Source organism: Notolepis coatsorum (genome assembly GCF_963971535.1).
Source record: "Notolepis coatsorum genome assembly, chromosome: 2".
Lineage (NCBI taxonomy): Eukaryota > Metazoa > Chordata > Actinopteri > Aulopiformes > Paralepididae > Notolepis > Notolepis coatsorum.
In genome coordinates, this window is record NC_140166.1 from 3,893,669 (window position 1) to 3,908,546 (window position 14,878).

General features: G+C 41.1%; 1 protein-coding gene across 1 annotated transcript in view; it reads left to right on the forward strand.

The window, feature by feature from the left end:
* fnbp1a (formin binding protein 1a) overlaps nucleotides 1-14,878 on the forward strand; it is a gene marked incomplete at its 3' end in the record, with an annotated part of 88,468 nt that overhangs the window by 14,180 nt on the left and 59,410 nt on the right. The window contains exon 3 of the mRNA XM_084309308.1: nucleotides 2,432-2,488. Coding sequence (XP_084165434.1) covers nucleotides 2,432-2,488 — 57 coding nt within the window. The remainder of the gene's footprint in view (nucleotides 1-2,431; nucleotides 2,489-14,878) is intronic.

Genomic DNA, 14,878 nt, shown 5'->3' on the forward strand with positions numbered 1-14,878 from the left:
AGACTGCACACGGAAATAAGCTTTCGTGCATTAGTTTCAACACTGGCGTGTTCATATGACCCGTAATTCATTATAGTTAATTGTAAAATAGCGACATTAGTGTAATTATTGTCAAACCCTATAAATAGCATTTGGAATAGGTCTTTCCAAATGAATGCATCTTATTTATTTATCGTTGCATTTGGCTGATAAGTCATTGCCGGCCGGGGGGAACGCATTAAATTGTAATGTTATTACTGGGGTATCTGTAATTAAAATATCACTTAAATATCAATTCATTAAATAAAACTGATACTTTTTGCAAGCGTTTACTGACTGTCATAGAAATAATCAACCATCTACATACTGTAACTTTTCAGTGCACGTTTTTATTTACATTGTGACAACACAGTCTATTTGTGCGCTCCCGCACAGACGTGATGGAATTCAAGTTTGAGTTTTTATTGATCACATACGCAGGCTACACATGGCGTAGGCTACATGGCAGTGAGATTCATTGTTCTTGTATGCTCTCGTATTATTGTTATAGTATAGGCTTTTGTCAAGAAAGGAAGTACATTATTTTCAATCGTGGCTTTAATTCGTAGCCGAGAAGCAGTTTCCTAGCAGCTTCTAATCCCGATCCGTCTCAGCCACATGCATAACTGTCTGAGACCGGCTATGGAAACAAATCATAAATAGACTACTGTAAATAAAATAGCCTATAACATCATAAAGGATATAGGCTATAGCAGGGGTTCCCAACCTTTCTTCCCCAGAGCCCCACGATTCCTTGGAGACATAGGAATATGATATGATATAGGTATACTGGTCCGTCAGCGAGGAGATAGCCCACAGCGGATAGCCATTTGAGAATAGGCTATTATTATGGCCAAACGAGGGCCTATAGCCTATACATATTATTTAATGTTTTCACAAGCGTAAAGATACAAGGACAACAGTTAGATTAACGATCAAGTTAGTTTACTGTATGCAGGCTTCGCAGGGCTCTGTGTCTGTGCCATAATGTCTGTTGCATAATGGTGGTATGATGCCGGGAGTAGGGGGCCCCTCTTCCTGCCTCACTAAGGTCCACCACCAGCTTTTGGTCTTGGTGAAAACTGCCCAATGCATCTCCAGTGCTCCCCTCCCTGCAATAGAGACTGTCCAGCACAAACGGTGTCTGAGGAAGACACACGGTATCATCAAGGTCACCTCTCATCCCAACCACAGGTTCTTTGCCCTCCTCCCCTCTGGGAGGCGCTATAGGAATCTCAGCTCCAGGACCAGCAGGCTCGCTGAACTCTGCACCACAGTGCAGGCCATGTGAGTGGCGCGGCATGTGAGCGGCGCGGGGAGCGGAGCGGGCGGTTTTGACGTGAGCGAGGAGTGGGTTTTAACGTCCGGAGCGAGAGTTCTCCTCCGCTCCAATCCACTCCAGGCCACTCAGTGGTTTAACACTGATGTAATATACATGTAGTACAATGCCAAAGCAACAGATGGCGATGTACAAACATGAAGGCCATTTTCAACCAATGAGAAGGGTGAACCTGTGATATCCTGTTCAGGCTTTGTCACTCACATCCTGTTTTGACGCCATTGTTGTTGTCGTTAGCTTACATGCTAACGTTAATGGCAGCGACCATAGCAGTGTGGCTAGGCTAGCTATCATCGCTTAATAGAGCTAGTGAATGGATAAACAACGTTATTTAACATTGCAGAATGGGTACAATTACAATGCGGCTCAATACAAATAATTGTTAAGGGGCCCAGGGGGTGTAGACTGTTGTAGTTTGAGCTAATTTACACCATGCTTCAAAAAAAATAATAAAAATCTGCCGAGCGATGTGGCGCGGGGAGCGGGGAGCGCTCGATTCAAGGTGAGCGGTGAGCGACTTGGGGGCGGTGTCAACATGAGCGATTAGCGGAGCGGACCAAGCTTTAAAGAGCGAAGAGCGGATTTCTCGCCCGCGCCGATCCGCTCACGTGGCCTGCCACAGTGACAGCCCCCTCACCCCACACTCAATTTCTATTTATATCTCTCGCTCTCTCTCTCTCTCTCTCCCTCATACCTCTCTCCATACAGTTGTTGCCTATACCCAAGCGTATAAGTTGGGTATAAGTATACTAGTGTAAGTAGTACTAGTAAGTAGTTTGATATAGTATTTTATTTAAGTATACTAGTAGTACTAGTAAGTAGTTTATTATAGTATATAAATATACAAGTAGTACTAGTACGTAGTTTAATATAGTATGTATCAAGTATATCAATATAATGTACTTTTCTGTGATTGGCCTGAATCTGAATTGTCCCAATGTGATAAACCCGCCCATCTGATTCCAAGCAGATCTGGGGGAGATATCTGTTGAGTGTTGATACAAATATTACAGTATGTGAGGATGTGATCAACATGTTATTACTCTTATTCTCTCTTTCTCTCTCTCTCTCTAGGAACCTGACTAAGAAGTATCAACCTAAGAAGAATTCCAGAGAGGAAGAGGAGAGCAGGTTAGTCTGAAATTATACTGGAAATATACCGGAATTTACCACCAAATATCACATACCGCAAAACTCCAATTAAAAGCTGAGTATAGACGCTTGTCCCTTTTAATGGCCGGGTGGCTACACATTTTGACAAATAAAAGTTGGTCTCAATTAGAAGCCTGGTCATTAATTGTTTATCTACTGAACTAGTGGAACCCAATGTGCAAACACAGACAGCAGACAGACATTGGTATAAGCCAAAAGACGGGTACTTTATTGTATAATTGTCCAAGCAGTGGTCGGTGAAGCCACGGGGATACTCATACTGTCCAGGGGCTAAGAGAAGGACCAAGGTAGTCAGACAAGCGGGAAGTCTTATACAGAATCGGATACTCAAGTGGTTCGGGGCGTGAGCAAGGAGCGGGGTAGTCAGCCAGGCGGGGGGTCATACATGGGATCTGTTCCTCAGACGGTCCGGGTTTAGGCAAGGAGAGTCGTCAGGCAGGCAGAGGCCAGGCAAGGCATCCAGGAGTAGAGACAGCACGGGGAGCCAGATGAGGGACTGGGGAAAAGGAGAGACAGAACAGGTACAGACATGAGATAAGAAACGCGGAAATACGACTAATTGGAAATGAGCAAAGAACTATGACTGACCAAGCTACGATCTGGCAGCATGATGACATCTACGCCAGGTCTAAATAGGTGCAGCAATCAGCACACAGATGTCCATCAGCTGCTCCCAGAGCTTCCCCACACCTGATCTGTAATTAGAGAGATAAATAGAGAGAGAGTAGACAGGCAGGCATAAGGTGTGACAATCTGGTTGCCGTTGACACTACAAAGCTGTTTATTTATTTATAGAAAAAAGTATGACCTGAAATTCAAGATGTTAAAACAGTGCTGCATTGAGGACACCTATTATAAGCTAAAGTAACCTACATGGTAGGGTAGTGGTGTTGGTGTTGACTCTGTCCATGGTGCTGAACTGGACAGCGAGAGGCAACTGAAAACAAAGTCTCATTTCTCTTTATAGTCACTACTACTAGCTCTGTCTCTCGGAGATAAATCAAATTAGGGCTGTCCCCGATTTGATTGATTGAAGGATTTGTATAGTCGATTTGTAGTCGCCAAAATTAGCCGATAGTCGACTATTAGTCGACTATAAAAATATATATATATATAAAACTACAAGAAGAATACCTTCAAAAGAAAGAAGGGACCGCACACTCCTCAGGACTGATTTTTGCTTTTTTTTTTTTGCACAACGCGTTTCACTTCTGCTTCCTCAGGTGCTATGCAGCAGGTGTCAATAATCATCATTATATACAGCATACTCCACCCCACATCGTAACACATCAAGCCCATTGGCTACTCAATTATCACGTTTGATTAATCATTTTGCAGGATGTAATACATATAACTCACACATGTATAAATATGATGCATATATACACATTTTGATATATAATAACACAGTATGAGAGAAGTGACAAATACCTAAGTCAGTGGTTCTCAAACTGTGGTACGCGTACCACTAGTGGTACTTGGTGGTACTGCTGGTGGTACTTGAAAACATTTCCAAAAAAGCAATTTTTCTTTTTTTTTTTCAGGCCACTGAACTTAGAAGCAGGCCAGGCCAGTGTTTCTGGTTGTGGCGGCGCGATAGTTAAATAACCTAAGTGGGGAACAACCAGGAGATCACTGTGACAGAGAGTAATGCAGTCTAAACAGTCATACATCTTTAATTCAACTTCAGCCCTGATCATAACCATTTATTTTTATATTTTTTGTAATATCAGATAAAAAATTAAGTACTCCCACTTTTCTGAAAAGAGTTGGTGTTAAATCTGACATTACAAAAAATCCATCAAAATCTGTGTTGCTGCTAATCATTGACACATGCCTAGCCTGTAATAATCCCCCCCAGAAAGATGTACTTTGCATTTGATATATTGAAAATATTTTACTTTTTTGTGTTTTTTTTAACAATAATTTGTGATGCCATCACACAAACTGGCATTTAAAGGGTAAACATTCAAAATGTATTGAATATGTGTTTTCTTTTCTTTTTTACAATAATTTGTGATGCCCATCACAAACACTGGCATTTAAAGGGTAAAAATTCAAAAATTCCTGCACCAGAATGCAGGAAATTAAGTTTTTGTAACAAAATAATTGTGTGTGTGTGTGTGTGTGTGTGTGTGTGTGTGTGTGTGTGTGTGTGTGTGTGTGTGTGTGTGTGTGTGTGTGTGTGTGTGTGTGTGTGTGTGTGTGTGTGTGTGTGTGTGTGTGTGTGTGTGTGTGTGTGTGTGTGTGTGTGTGTGTGTGTGTGTGTGTGTGTGTGTGTGTGTGTGTGTGTGTGTGTGTGTGTGTGTGTGTAAGGTTTGGCTCTTTCCCCACCACGGGCTTCTTGAAGTACTGTGATGATTGGTCCGCTGCTCTCCCACTCGCTCTGTCCCTTTAAGTTTTCTGTTAATCATTTCATTCCCCTATTCACACGCTTCTTCCCAGAGACGTCGTTGATTGGTTCTCTCCCGTCCACACGCTTTTCAATCACATTCCCCAGCTGTCACTGCTTGTCAATCAATCAATCCCGTATTATTTATACCCTGTTTCCCCACTCAAGTTTGTTGGATCGTTTTTGATATTTCTCTGTTTGCATTCTCCGTTCCTGCTGCTGCTGCTGTTTGCTCTCTGTGCTTTACCTCCAGGATATTCCAAGAAGCCTTCCTCTTGGACACCTTTTCCCCGTGGCGACGCGCTCGCTCCGCTGCTGTTCCAGCACTCATTACGCACTACGTCTGGGTGAGTTTTTTACTGACTGTCTTGATCAAATTCCGTTTTCGTGTGTTTCTATAACACTGAAGATTACCACCTTTTTTATCAGACAGTCACTCACCCAGCGATCGCCTTTTTGTTGTTCTCACTGGGATAATATTTTTGGGACTTTACATCTCCCACTGTGTGTTGTTCACACCGAAGATATTATTCACATTGGATTGTTTTTTGGACTTCACTCTCAGTGTCTATTTTTTGCACCGAAGATATTCACTTGGGGTTGTGTTTTGGAACAGTGCTCACTGTGTGTATTTACACGAAGATATTCACTTGGGATTGTGTTTTGGAACTTTGCTCACTGTGTGTATTTACACGAAGATTAGTTCACTTGGATAACTTTTGTATTTGGGTACAAGTCACCTCTCCTGTTCTCCTGCTCGTTCCACCTGCACCCTTGTTGACTCGCTCCCTCTCTCTCTCTCTCGGTCCCGCAACACTTCGGAGATTCTGCCGAGAGAAGTCTGCAGAGCGGCTCAGACGTCAGCATCTGCTACCCCCTACTACCACCACGGGAGAAGCTGCAGAGCAGCAGAACATTTTCCCCCTTGCTTGTGTACCTGTCTTGTTTGACTTGCCTATTCTGTGCTCATTAATTAGTCTCAATAAACAAGCCCTTGTTTTTGGCAACTCTGAATTCCTACTCTCTTGTGTCGTGCGTTTGGGGTCGGTGTCAAACCATAACAGTGTGAGAGAATGACGGACAATTGCTTGCTGTGTGAGAGAGAGAGAGAGAGAGAGATAGAGATAGAGAAAGAATTAAGTACATTTGCTGAAATACAGTTGTTCTTAATTTTCTCACTTGCTATGTGAGAATGTTAGTTATTATGTTCTCAATGCCCCTTGCATTGTATGAGTTGTGTGGAAGCGTTTGCTAGTTCTAGTGCTATCCCTTTGTACATTGTGGCTGTGTCTGACAAAAGTTAACAATAAATAATGGTATTAGGAATACATTTGCCTCCTGCGTGAACTGTGCATAGCTGAATGTAACGCCGGTCATATGGTGGTACTTGGAGAGCCAGCTACGTTCTCAGGTGGTACTTGGTGTAAAAAGTTTGAGAACCACTGACCTAGGTCATTAGATATGACAAACAATTTAAAACAGATTTAAAACCACACCCACATAGGTTACACAGAACCCCTGGGGTAGTGATTACAAAAATGGATTCAGCTCGAGGGATTCATTTAGACCATGGGGTTCCATAGAATTCAGAGTGAAAATCCAATATGCTTCCCTCTGTAGGAGAAGTTTTATTATATCACCGTCCCTAGGTGGCAGGGTGACTTTTTCGATTCCAATGAATTTTAGAGAGGCTGTAGATCCATGATCTCTCTCTTTGTAGTGTCTAGCAATGGCATAATCCATATTGTTGTTCCTGATGGCTGCCTTGTGTTCTGCTATTCGCACCTTCAAATTTATTTTTGTTTGCCCAACATAGACCTTACCACAGGGGCATTTCAGCATGTATATGACATGTGTGGTGTTGCAATTAATAAGATCCCTTATTTTATATTCCTGTCCAGACTGTGGATGGTAGAAAACCTTTGTTTTCATGGTGCACATGGTTTCATGTGCATCGACCACATGGGTGGTTACCACACAGCTCTGTTCTCAGCCAGTTAGAGTGACTTACTACAGGAGATTTATACATAGAATTGATGACAGAGTCCCTTATGTTTTTTCCCCTTTTAAAAACATTTCATCATTACCACCAAGATTCTGTTTTAAAAGGGGGAAAAAACATAAGGGACTCTGTCGTCAATTCTATGTATAAATCTCCTGTAGTAAGTCACTCAGTGTATATCTTTTTTTTTACATTTGTTGTTTATTATAAAAAGTCTATAATTCAGACACATTTAAAACATTGTTGCTGCTGTTGCTGAAGAAATTATATTTATTTATTATATTTATTTATAAAGTTATATAAAAGAACATTGCTGCTGCTGTTGCTGAAGAAATAATATTTATTTATAAAGTTATAAATAATAAAGCAATGTCGATAAAGTACCGAACCGTTAAGCAGTATCGATAAGAGTAGTAGTATCGATAAAATCCTAACGATACCCATCCCTAGGTAGAACACACATATTTTGAATGCCTTCGGCAGACTTCAAATGAGCCATTTTAATCTAGATTAATATAGATTATCTCCAGGATTGCAGATAGATAAATCTAGTTTAAATTTTTTTATCTATGTCCACCTCTAATATATATATAATATTATTTTAAATTTAAAATTAAATTTTTTTTTTTTATCATTCCATTTGGGCTGTGGGGGTGCTTAATGTCTGAAGGAGTCGACGGAAGGCTTCTTGTCCTCTGCAAAAACATGCAATTGGTCCACTGATGGATACATGTTGATATTTGTCTAGTCTAGTGTGTTCATTAGATGGGTGAAATCCTCTTTCAGTGCCTCTGTGCCTGTTTTCTTAGGCAGTTAGCCTCTGGTATGCGTGCCATTAGCGTTAGCCACGCTTCTAGGCCTCTTTGCTTTTGGAAAGAATGAAAAAAATAATAATAATCACAAAAGAAAAAGAAAAGAAAAAAAGAAATAGAATATTTTTGTTTTGTTTTTTGTTTTTTTATTCGACTACAAGGTTGGCAGTCGACTACGGCTCCTTTCGACCGATTAGTCTAATAGGAGTCAGCCCTAAATCAAATGAATTATTCATAATTGTTATGTTATTCATAGCCAATGATAGTATTTCCCATCTCTGCTGAGCAAAATGTATTGCGATACCATGATTCTTTGATTATTGTAATTCAATATTACAATTTCTTGTGATTTCTGTTTACTTATCTTAACACTGGTCTAGGCTAAATGTCATGTAGTGACGGTACTAGCTAGAGGCCTAGACTAACTGTTATAGAGTGACAGGGTACTAACTAGAGGCCTAGACTAACTGTTATAGAGTGACGGGGTACTAACTAGAGGCCTAGACTAACTGTTATAGAGTGACGGGGTACTAGCTAGAGGTCTAGCCTAACTTATGTTGTGACACAGTACTAGCTACAGGCCTAGACTAACTTATAGAGTGACAGGGTACTAGCTAGAGGCCTAGACTAGAGGACTACTGTGATGCAGTGTAAATAGAATGTAAATGCTAATGTCTGTAGGCAATAGGGAGGTGTAGTGGTTACGTCATTTTCGTTTTTTTCTGTTCCACCCTCGGTTCCACTTAATGTATTTCCCCATTGACCATTTCTAAATCGGCTCGTTTTAGATAAATAAAGCATTAACGTTGGCATGGTGTACCTTTCTGTGTGTATTTATCCACAATCTATAGCTAAATATGAAAATATTCGCAATTAATCGTAAAGGTAGCAAAATAACAACGTTTATGTTTTCGTTCGCTGGGAAACTACACTGCTATTTGGCGCTGCTGACTGACGTCACCACAGCGTAGCCTCCTGCCTGTAGTCACAGACCTAGGATTAGATTTCCCTTACATTCCATAAGCTTAACAATTCGTACAATGGGGAAATAACTGACCCTGAATCTGTGGCTAGTATCTGTTTCACCCAACACTAGTGCTCCGGTTATCATAACCATTTATCTCTAAAGCCAACCACAATTTGTAAAAGCCACAACCACGTTACCATATTTGTATTTATAATTTAAATCATATAACGTTATTTCGCTGCATATTAAATCACTGTAAATACTAATGTAAATCATAGTTTTGTTGTACATATTGTGTATAGTTTATAGCGTTATTGTTTTTTACATGACATTAGTAGCTAGCTAGCTTGCTAGTCAGCATTCCCGAAACTCCTCTAACATGCCCCGATTTAAAATGGTTCACTCCTCTTTGTATACTTTTGTCCTCACAAACAAAGTATTCTGCCAGGGAACTTATGGACACGACAGTAGTAGTAGTTATAATAAGGTTTTTGAGCTTGTAACGTTGATGAAGAATGATGATGATGAAGTATGTGACGTGTAGCTAGCTAGCTTGCTAGCCGGCATGATGCGTGTGCAGTGCTTGCCCCACAGGTCTGAGAAGAGGACCTGCACATTTTACTCATTCCCGAAACTCATCTACATGCCCCGATTTAAAATGGTTCATGACAGTAGACATAATGCTAACGTCTAGTACGTTTAGCGGGGTAACATTAACGTTAGCTAGCTAGCTATGTATCAGCTTGCCGTGACGTGAGGTAGGCGACAGCTGCCTACTTAACAACAGGCTGCCTACTGGTAAATGTAGTCCTTTTTTTACGACAAATTAAAAACCTTATAACTACCTTTATTTCAACCAAAAATGCTTAAACAATAATGTTAGTGGTAGAAGGAAACGCATTTTGTGCAAAAATGGAAAGCTTGTGTGGTATATTTCTGCATCAACATGTAATTCCCAAAAGCATCTTCAGCTACGGGTTGGAATTCTATTTGGTAAGGAGGTATAGGAAAACGTGACCTGTAGTTTTACTTGGTAAATATAGAGGTTAAAACAATACAACCAGCTGTATTCTGCTGTTATTCCATAGATTCACTCTGTTATTTATATATAAGTGTTCAGCTTTTCCCCCAAAGAGATAATTAAGATACATTTCTTCTAGAAGTCACTTAAAATAGAGGCTCTGGGGTCAAGAGATGTCTCACCTTTCCCCGGAGGGGGGAGGTGGAGAATCACAAATGAAACCATCCTTAATTTGCACATAGCTCTGAAAAGGGTGATTTAATTACGGTCACGTCCCTTGCCCCGCAACTGTAAATACCCTGGGAACATATTTTAGGCCTTGGGACAAAGTAATTTAGCATTTGAATAGTTCCCAGACTTCTACTAAAAGCTAAAAATAGCCTCTGAAAAGATAGTGTTGTTTACCAAGCAAGAGTAGAACAATAGGTTGTAGGAGATGATACCCAACTGTTGAGTAGAACCCCCCTCAAGCTATTTGGGGGCTCTAGCCACCTGGTCTGACATGATTAGGAGGCAGGATGCCAGCTGGGTGGGAAACTCTGTTTGCCTGACACAGAGGAACACCATTTGGTTTATAAGTGTGTAACCACCACCAAAACTAATATTAATCCAGTAGGGAAAATAGCCTCAATAGTTATAAAATAGTGTATTGATTAAGATGAGACTAAACCAGACACTTATCCACCATTGCAAAATCTAATTAAGCCAGTAATATAGTTTAAAATAGAAGATTATGGTGGCAAAATATGTGTAACTTACTTAGAAAACTAAACTAACTTCCAAGATAAGATTATAGACTATTTATAATGCAACAGTTTGTTATAAAACCAACAAATAGGTCTAATTTGGTTTCTAGAAGGCCATAGAATTCAGGAAAGGACTTGAATGAACTATCTCAGTCAATTAATAACTAATCTCTAATTCTTCAGTTAGTAAAATCAAATACTGTACCTTTAAACGTTAAACTTTAGAAAGGTAACTATTTCCCTTAAAAATAGACGGGACTGCCCCTTTAAGAATTAAAATGGCCGACGACCCAAATCCAAGATGGCCGCTGTGAGCTTTAGCCAATCAGAATTTAGAGATCCGCCCCCTGACGAACCAGTTCGACGTTCTCTCAGGGGCGGGATTTAGCCTTTAAAACAGGCTGCACCGAAGGAGACGAGAAGAAGCTCTTGAATCTTGTATGCACAGTAGTGATGTGCCCAAACGGATCATTTCAGTGAGTGAGCGATTCGATTCACGCTCGGCTCACGGCAATGATCCGATTCACTGATTCAATTCATGGTTCACTGTACTGTCATGCAGATTGATTGATTTGATTGAAGTATTTATTAACAGTTAGAGGTTATTTTTGTTTTGAGACCTCCTTAAGTCATTGCCAAACACTGTACACTGTACTGTATAATTATGGGTCATGCCGTGATGCCGATTGATTGATTTGATTGAAGTATTTATTAACAGTTTGCAGAATTACAGTACATTCCAAGCACAACTCAATACAAAAAAACTGTACAACTGTGAGTGGACGACCAATAAAGCATTATACTTGTTTACAAGAGCGTCCAACTTGTTCAATTCATCATAACATTTAGAGACATACAAATATAGACTTATATATAGCCACTAGCCACAATTGCATATTTGCATCTCGTTACGTTAGTCATAGCCTATGCATAGGCTACTGTTGTTTGACAAAAGACACACTCATTAGCGCCACTCGACTCCTATACAACCAAATAAGTAGTATGCTATTCATTCAGTTCCAGGTACTGATCACTGATGCCAGGGCCATTTGGAATGGAATGTCTGTCAATAGGTAGTACTACTTATTCATTCAGTTTCTCAGAAGAAACGTGTCAGCTGAGCTCCCGATCGACGATATCCGTTCATTGTGTGTGTGTCTGTCTGTGTGCGTGCGGGAGGGGGGGCGCGAACCGACTCAGTGCAAGACGTGAGCGATTCGACTCACGATCACGGCAATGAATCGGCTCTTATGAACGAGTCGCTCGTGACCGACACATCACTAATGCACAGCTGAACGGAGAGAGGATCTGCCTGAGACGCTTTTGCCACGAGAACAAAGAAGCCGTTGTCGCCCTGACAACAAAGAATCCACAACCGACGCTCCATTGAAGATTGTTACTTTTAACTACTTTTTATTAGTCTGATATTAGGAAACTCGTGGCATAGTACCTGTTTCACTAATATCATTGCGCTTTTATTGACTGAACCAGACCATTCTTGTACACTTTTTTGGACTTTGAATAAAACAGATCTGGGAAATAGAAACCTTTCATTGATTCTTTTTCCTCTGTCGTGCTACATAGGTTTTGGTAATATGACATAGAGCCAACAAAACACAACGCAGTAGAGTAGATTATATGATCAAAAGGCTCTAGTCGATCTTACATTACTTGCCAATGTTCATGTGGCAGAATTGTTACAATAGCCGATAATCCATTTTCCCAATGATAAATCCCTATACGGGTGGAACAACCAGTGACGTCAGACGACAGGCCGACAGGGGAACAAGATGGCTGCCTGAGCTGAGAGCTCCGCATTTCCTCGACATTAATTACATTTTTTACCTCCACTCGGTAAATAATTTAACTACTCCTTTATCCCAACTTGGAGTCAAAAGTGCAGACAACAAGATGTCATTAGATCGTGGTGGTCGTGGTGGCACTGGTCGAACGACACGCAAAGGCAAACAATTCGGCGAGGACCAAACACAAGAAACCGAAACGGATGAACCTGAACCTACATTACAGGCAATTATGTCAGAATTAAAACACCAACATACTGTGGTAGTAGAAAGACTGGATGGCATCGACACACGCTTGGGAGATATGACCACCGAAGTATCGGCAATCAAAGTCACGCTAAAAAAAACCAACAAAGCACTGGAGACACAGAAGCTACGCCTGGATGAAGTAGAAACCCGGGTCTCAACAGCTGAAGACACTCTGACAACCAACAAGAAGACAGCAGACAGTGCAAATAAGAAAATACAAGCGTTGGACATACTAGAAAACAAAGAACGGATGAAGAGCTTGGTTCTATTGGGTCTCCCAGAAAAATCTGAATATGGACAAGAACTTATTGACTATATTGAACAGAAGTTACCACATTGGCTCAAAATCCCCGGCAAACAATTCGACATAGAACAAGTCATGCGCTCCGGCCGAACCCCACCTGAGCCAGGAAAACCACCAAGACCAACACTGATTCGTCTCCTACGGTTCAGAGATGCGAAACTAATACTACAAACGGCAAAGAAGACACAGATGCAAGACAAGGGAATCAAACTCACCATTCGTCAGGATCTGCCAAGGGAAGTACGGATCAAACGCAGAGAATTCGACGAGGTGATTAAAGTACTTGTCGTATATTATCTAGATAAAACATGTAAAATATCAATGAAACTGTACAAAATGATACTAGATGGAAATGCTGTTGGTAAACTGTAAGGGATTTGGCAGAGGGGCGACAGGGGCTCCAGGAGAAATGGTGTCAGTTGGCACCAGGCCTAAAGATAGTAGGATTTAGTCGACTCTCCCATCACCCCACCATCTGGCTGACCTTAAGATAATTACTGACCCCTCCAGGCTATCTTGAAGGAAGCAAGGAGAGAGGCTTGTTGATTTTAGGTAAAAGAATCAACTAATCTCTGTTTCCCCCACGGTCGAACCTATTTGGTAAGAGACTAAAGAGGAACTTATTATCTTAGAACAGGCATGAACAGGACTGGGGGGAAGGGAATACATTCTGTAGGATGATGAAACCTAGCATTTGAAGGCTCATCGATTGTGGAGGTCAGAGGTCTTGTAGACAATAGCTGACCAGCCGTTGGACCCAGGAAAAGGACTGGAGGGTATTTCCCGGCTACGGCAGCTGGTCAGAGACTAGGCTTCAGAGTATAGAAAATTAAACAATACAATTATCACATAAATATACTAAAGGTTAGTCTAGAAGCAAGGGAGTTTCAGAAACATTCAGTTAGGTATCAAACATGATTAACATTGGACACTAGAAAAGCCAAATGGAGTTAAATACATTCTAGAATGAATGCTAGCATAACCTAACTACAAGTAAAACTATCATACAAAATCACATTTGATAATAGGTTTAGCAAGCATGAAAAGTAGACAACAAGTGAACCAAATAATAAGACAGAGGTAGTAAATTAAGGTTAAAGCTAAAATAAGGTTAAAGAAAAGGTTATTACTAAGAGAACAGACAAACCATCAGTAGGATGGAAACATTTAATAAGGCAATTTCATAAGTTACATGTAGGCATAACTCTTAAAACTATTAGGAAAACGGTAGTCACAATAAAGAATAACTCTTGAATAATAAGGATAAAAGAAACCATGACACAGGACTCCTTATTGGTTAATCAAGAGACAAAGTATTCTATTTTCTGTTGAAGGACGTATGCTATTATCTGTGGACGGAGAGAAGAACTGTAAGGATCCCCAAATACGGTAATGGAATAGAACGGCTAACAGCCAGTCGGATTCTCCCCATTATACACTGTGTAACATTGTGTCGCAAGACCCAGGATGACGTGTCACTCACAAAAAGGAATTCCTGCTAGAAGGAATTTGGCCAATGGGAAAAGGCCGATCGCTGGGGTGACGTCACCTGAGAGGCAGGGAAAAGGTCTTCTCTCTCTCATTAAAACGGCAGGGAAGCAGACAGAAGGAGACTGGAGCGCGGGAGTCTGGAGAACCGGAGACTCGAGAGCCGAGCCGGACACGCACAGAGCCACGGACACAGACGATGATAGAAGATCGCCATACAGCAGGGAATCCAGACTCCGCCGAGACGAAATCAAGCGCTCCCTGCCTGAGCGCTGAGAATCACGGAGACCAAGGTTGCCTTGGCAACCAGGAACCACAAAGATAGGGCTCGTGTTGTCTGGACAACCCGAGACAACCAGAGCCACACCGGAGAAAACGCTCTGATGGCCGCATCTGATCCGATCATGGACCGAATGCTCCACCAACGAGACGATTAGATATACAATGAAGACCCTGTACTTGTTTGATTCATAGATGTGTTTTATTAGGAATGGAATAAACACCCCAGTTGTTTGATACAGACCACCTCGTCTGCGTTTCCTTAATAGAACCGAACACCTGAAAT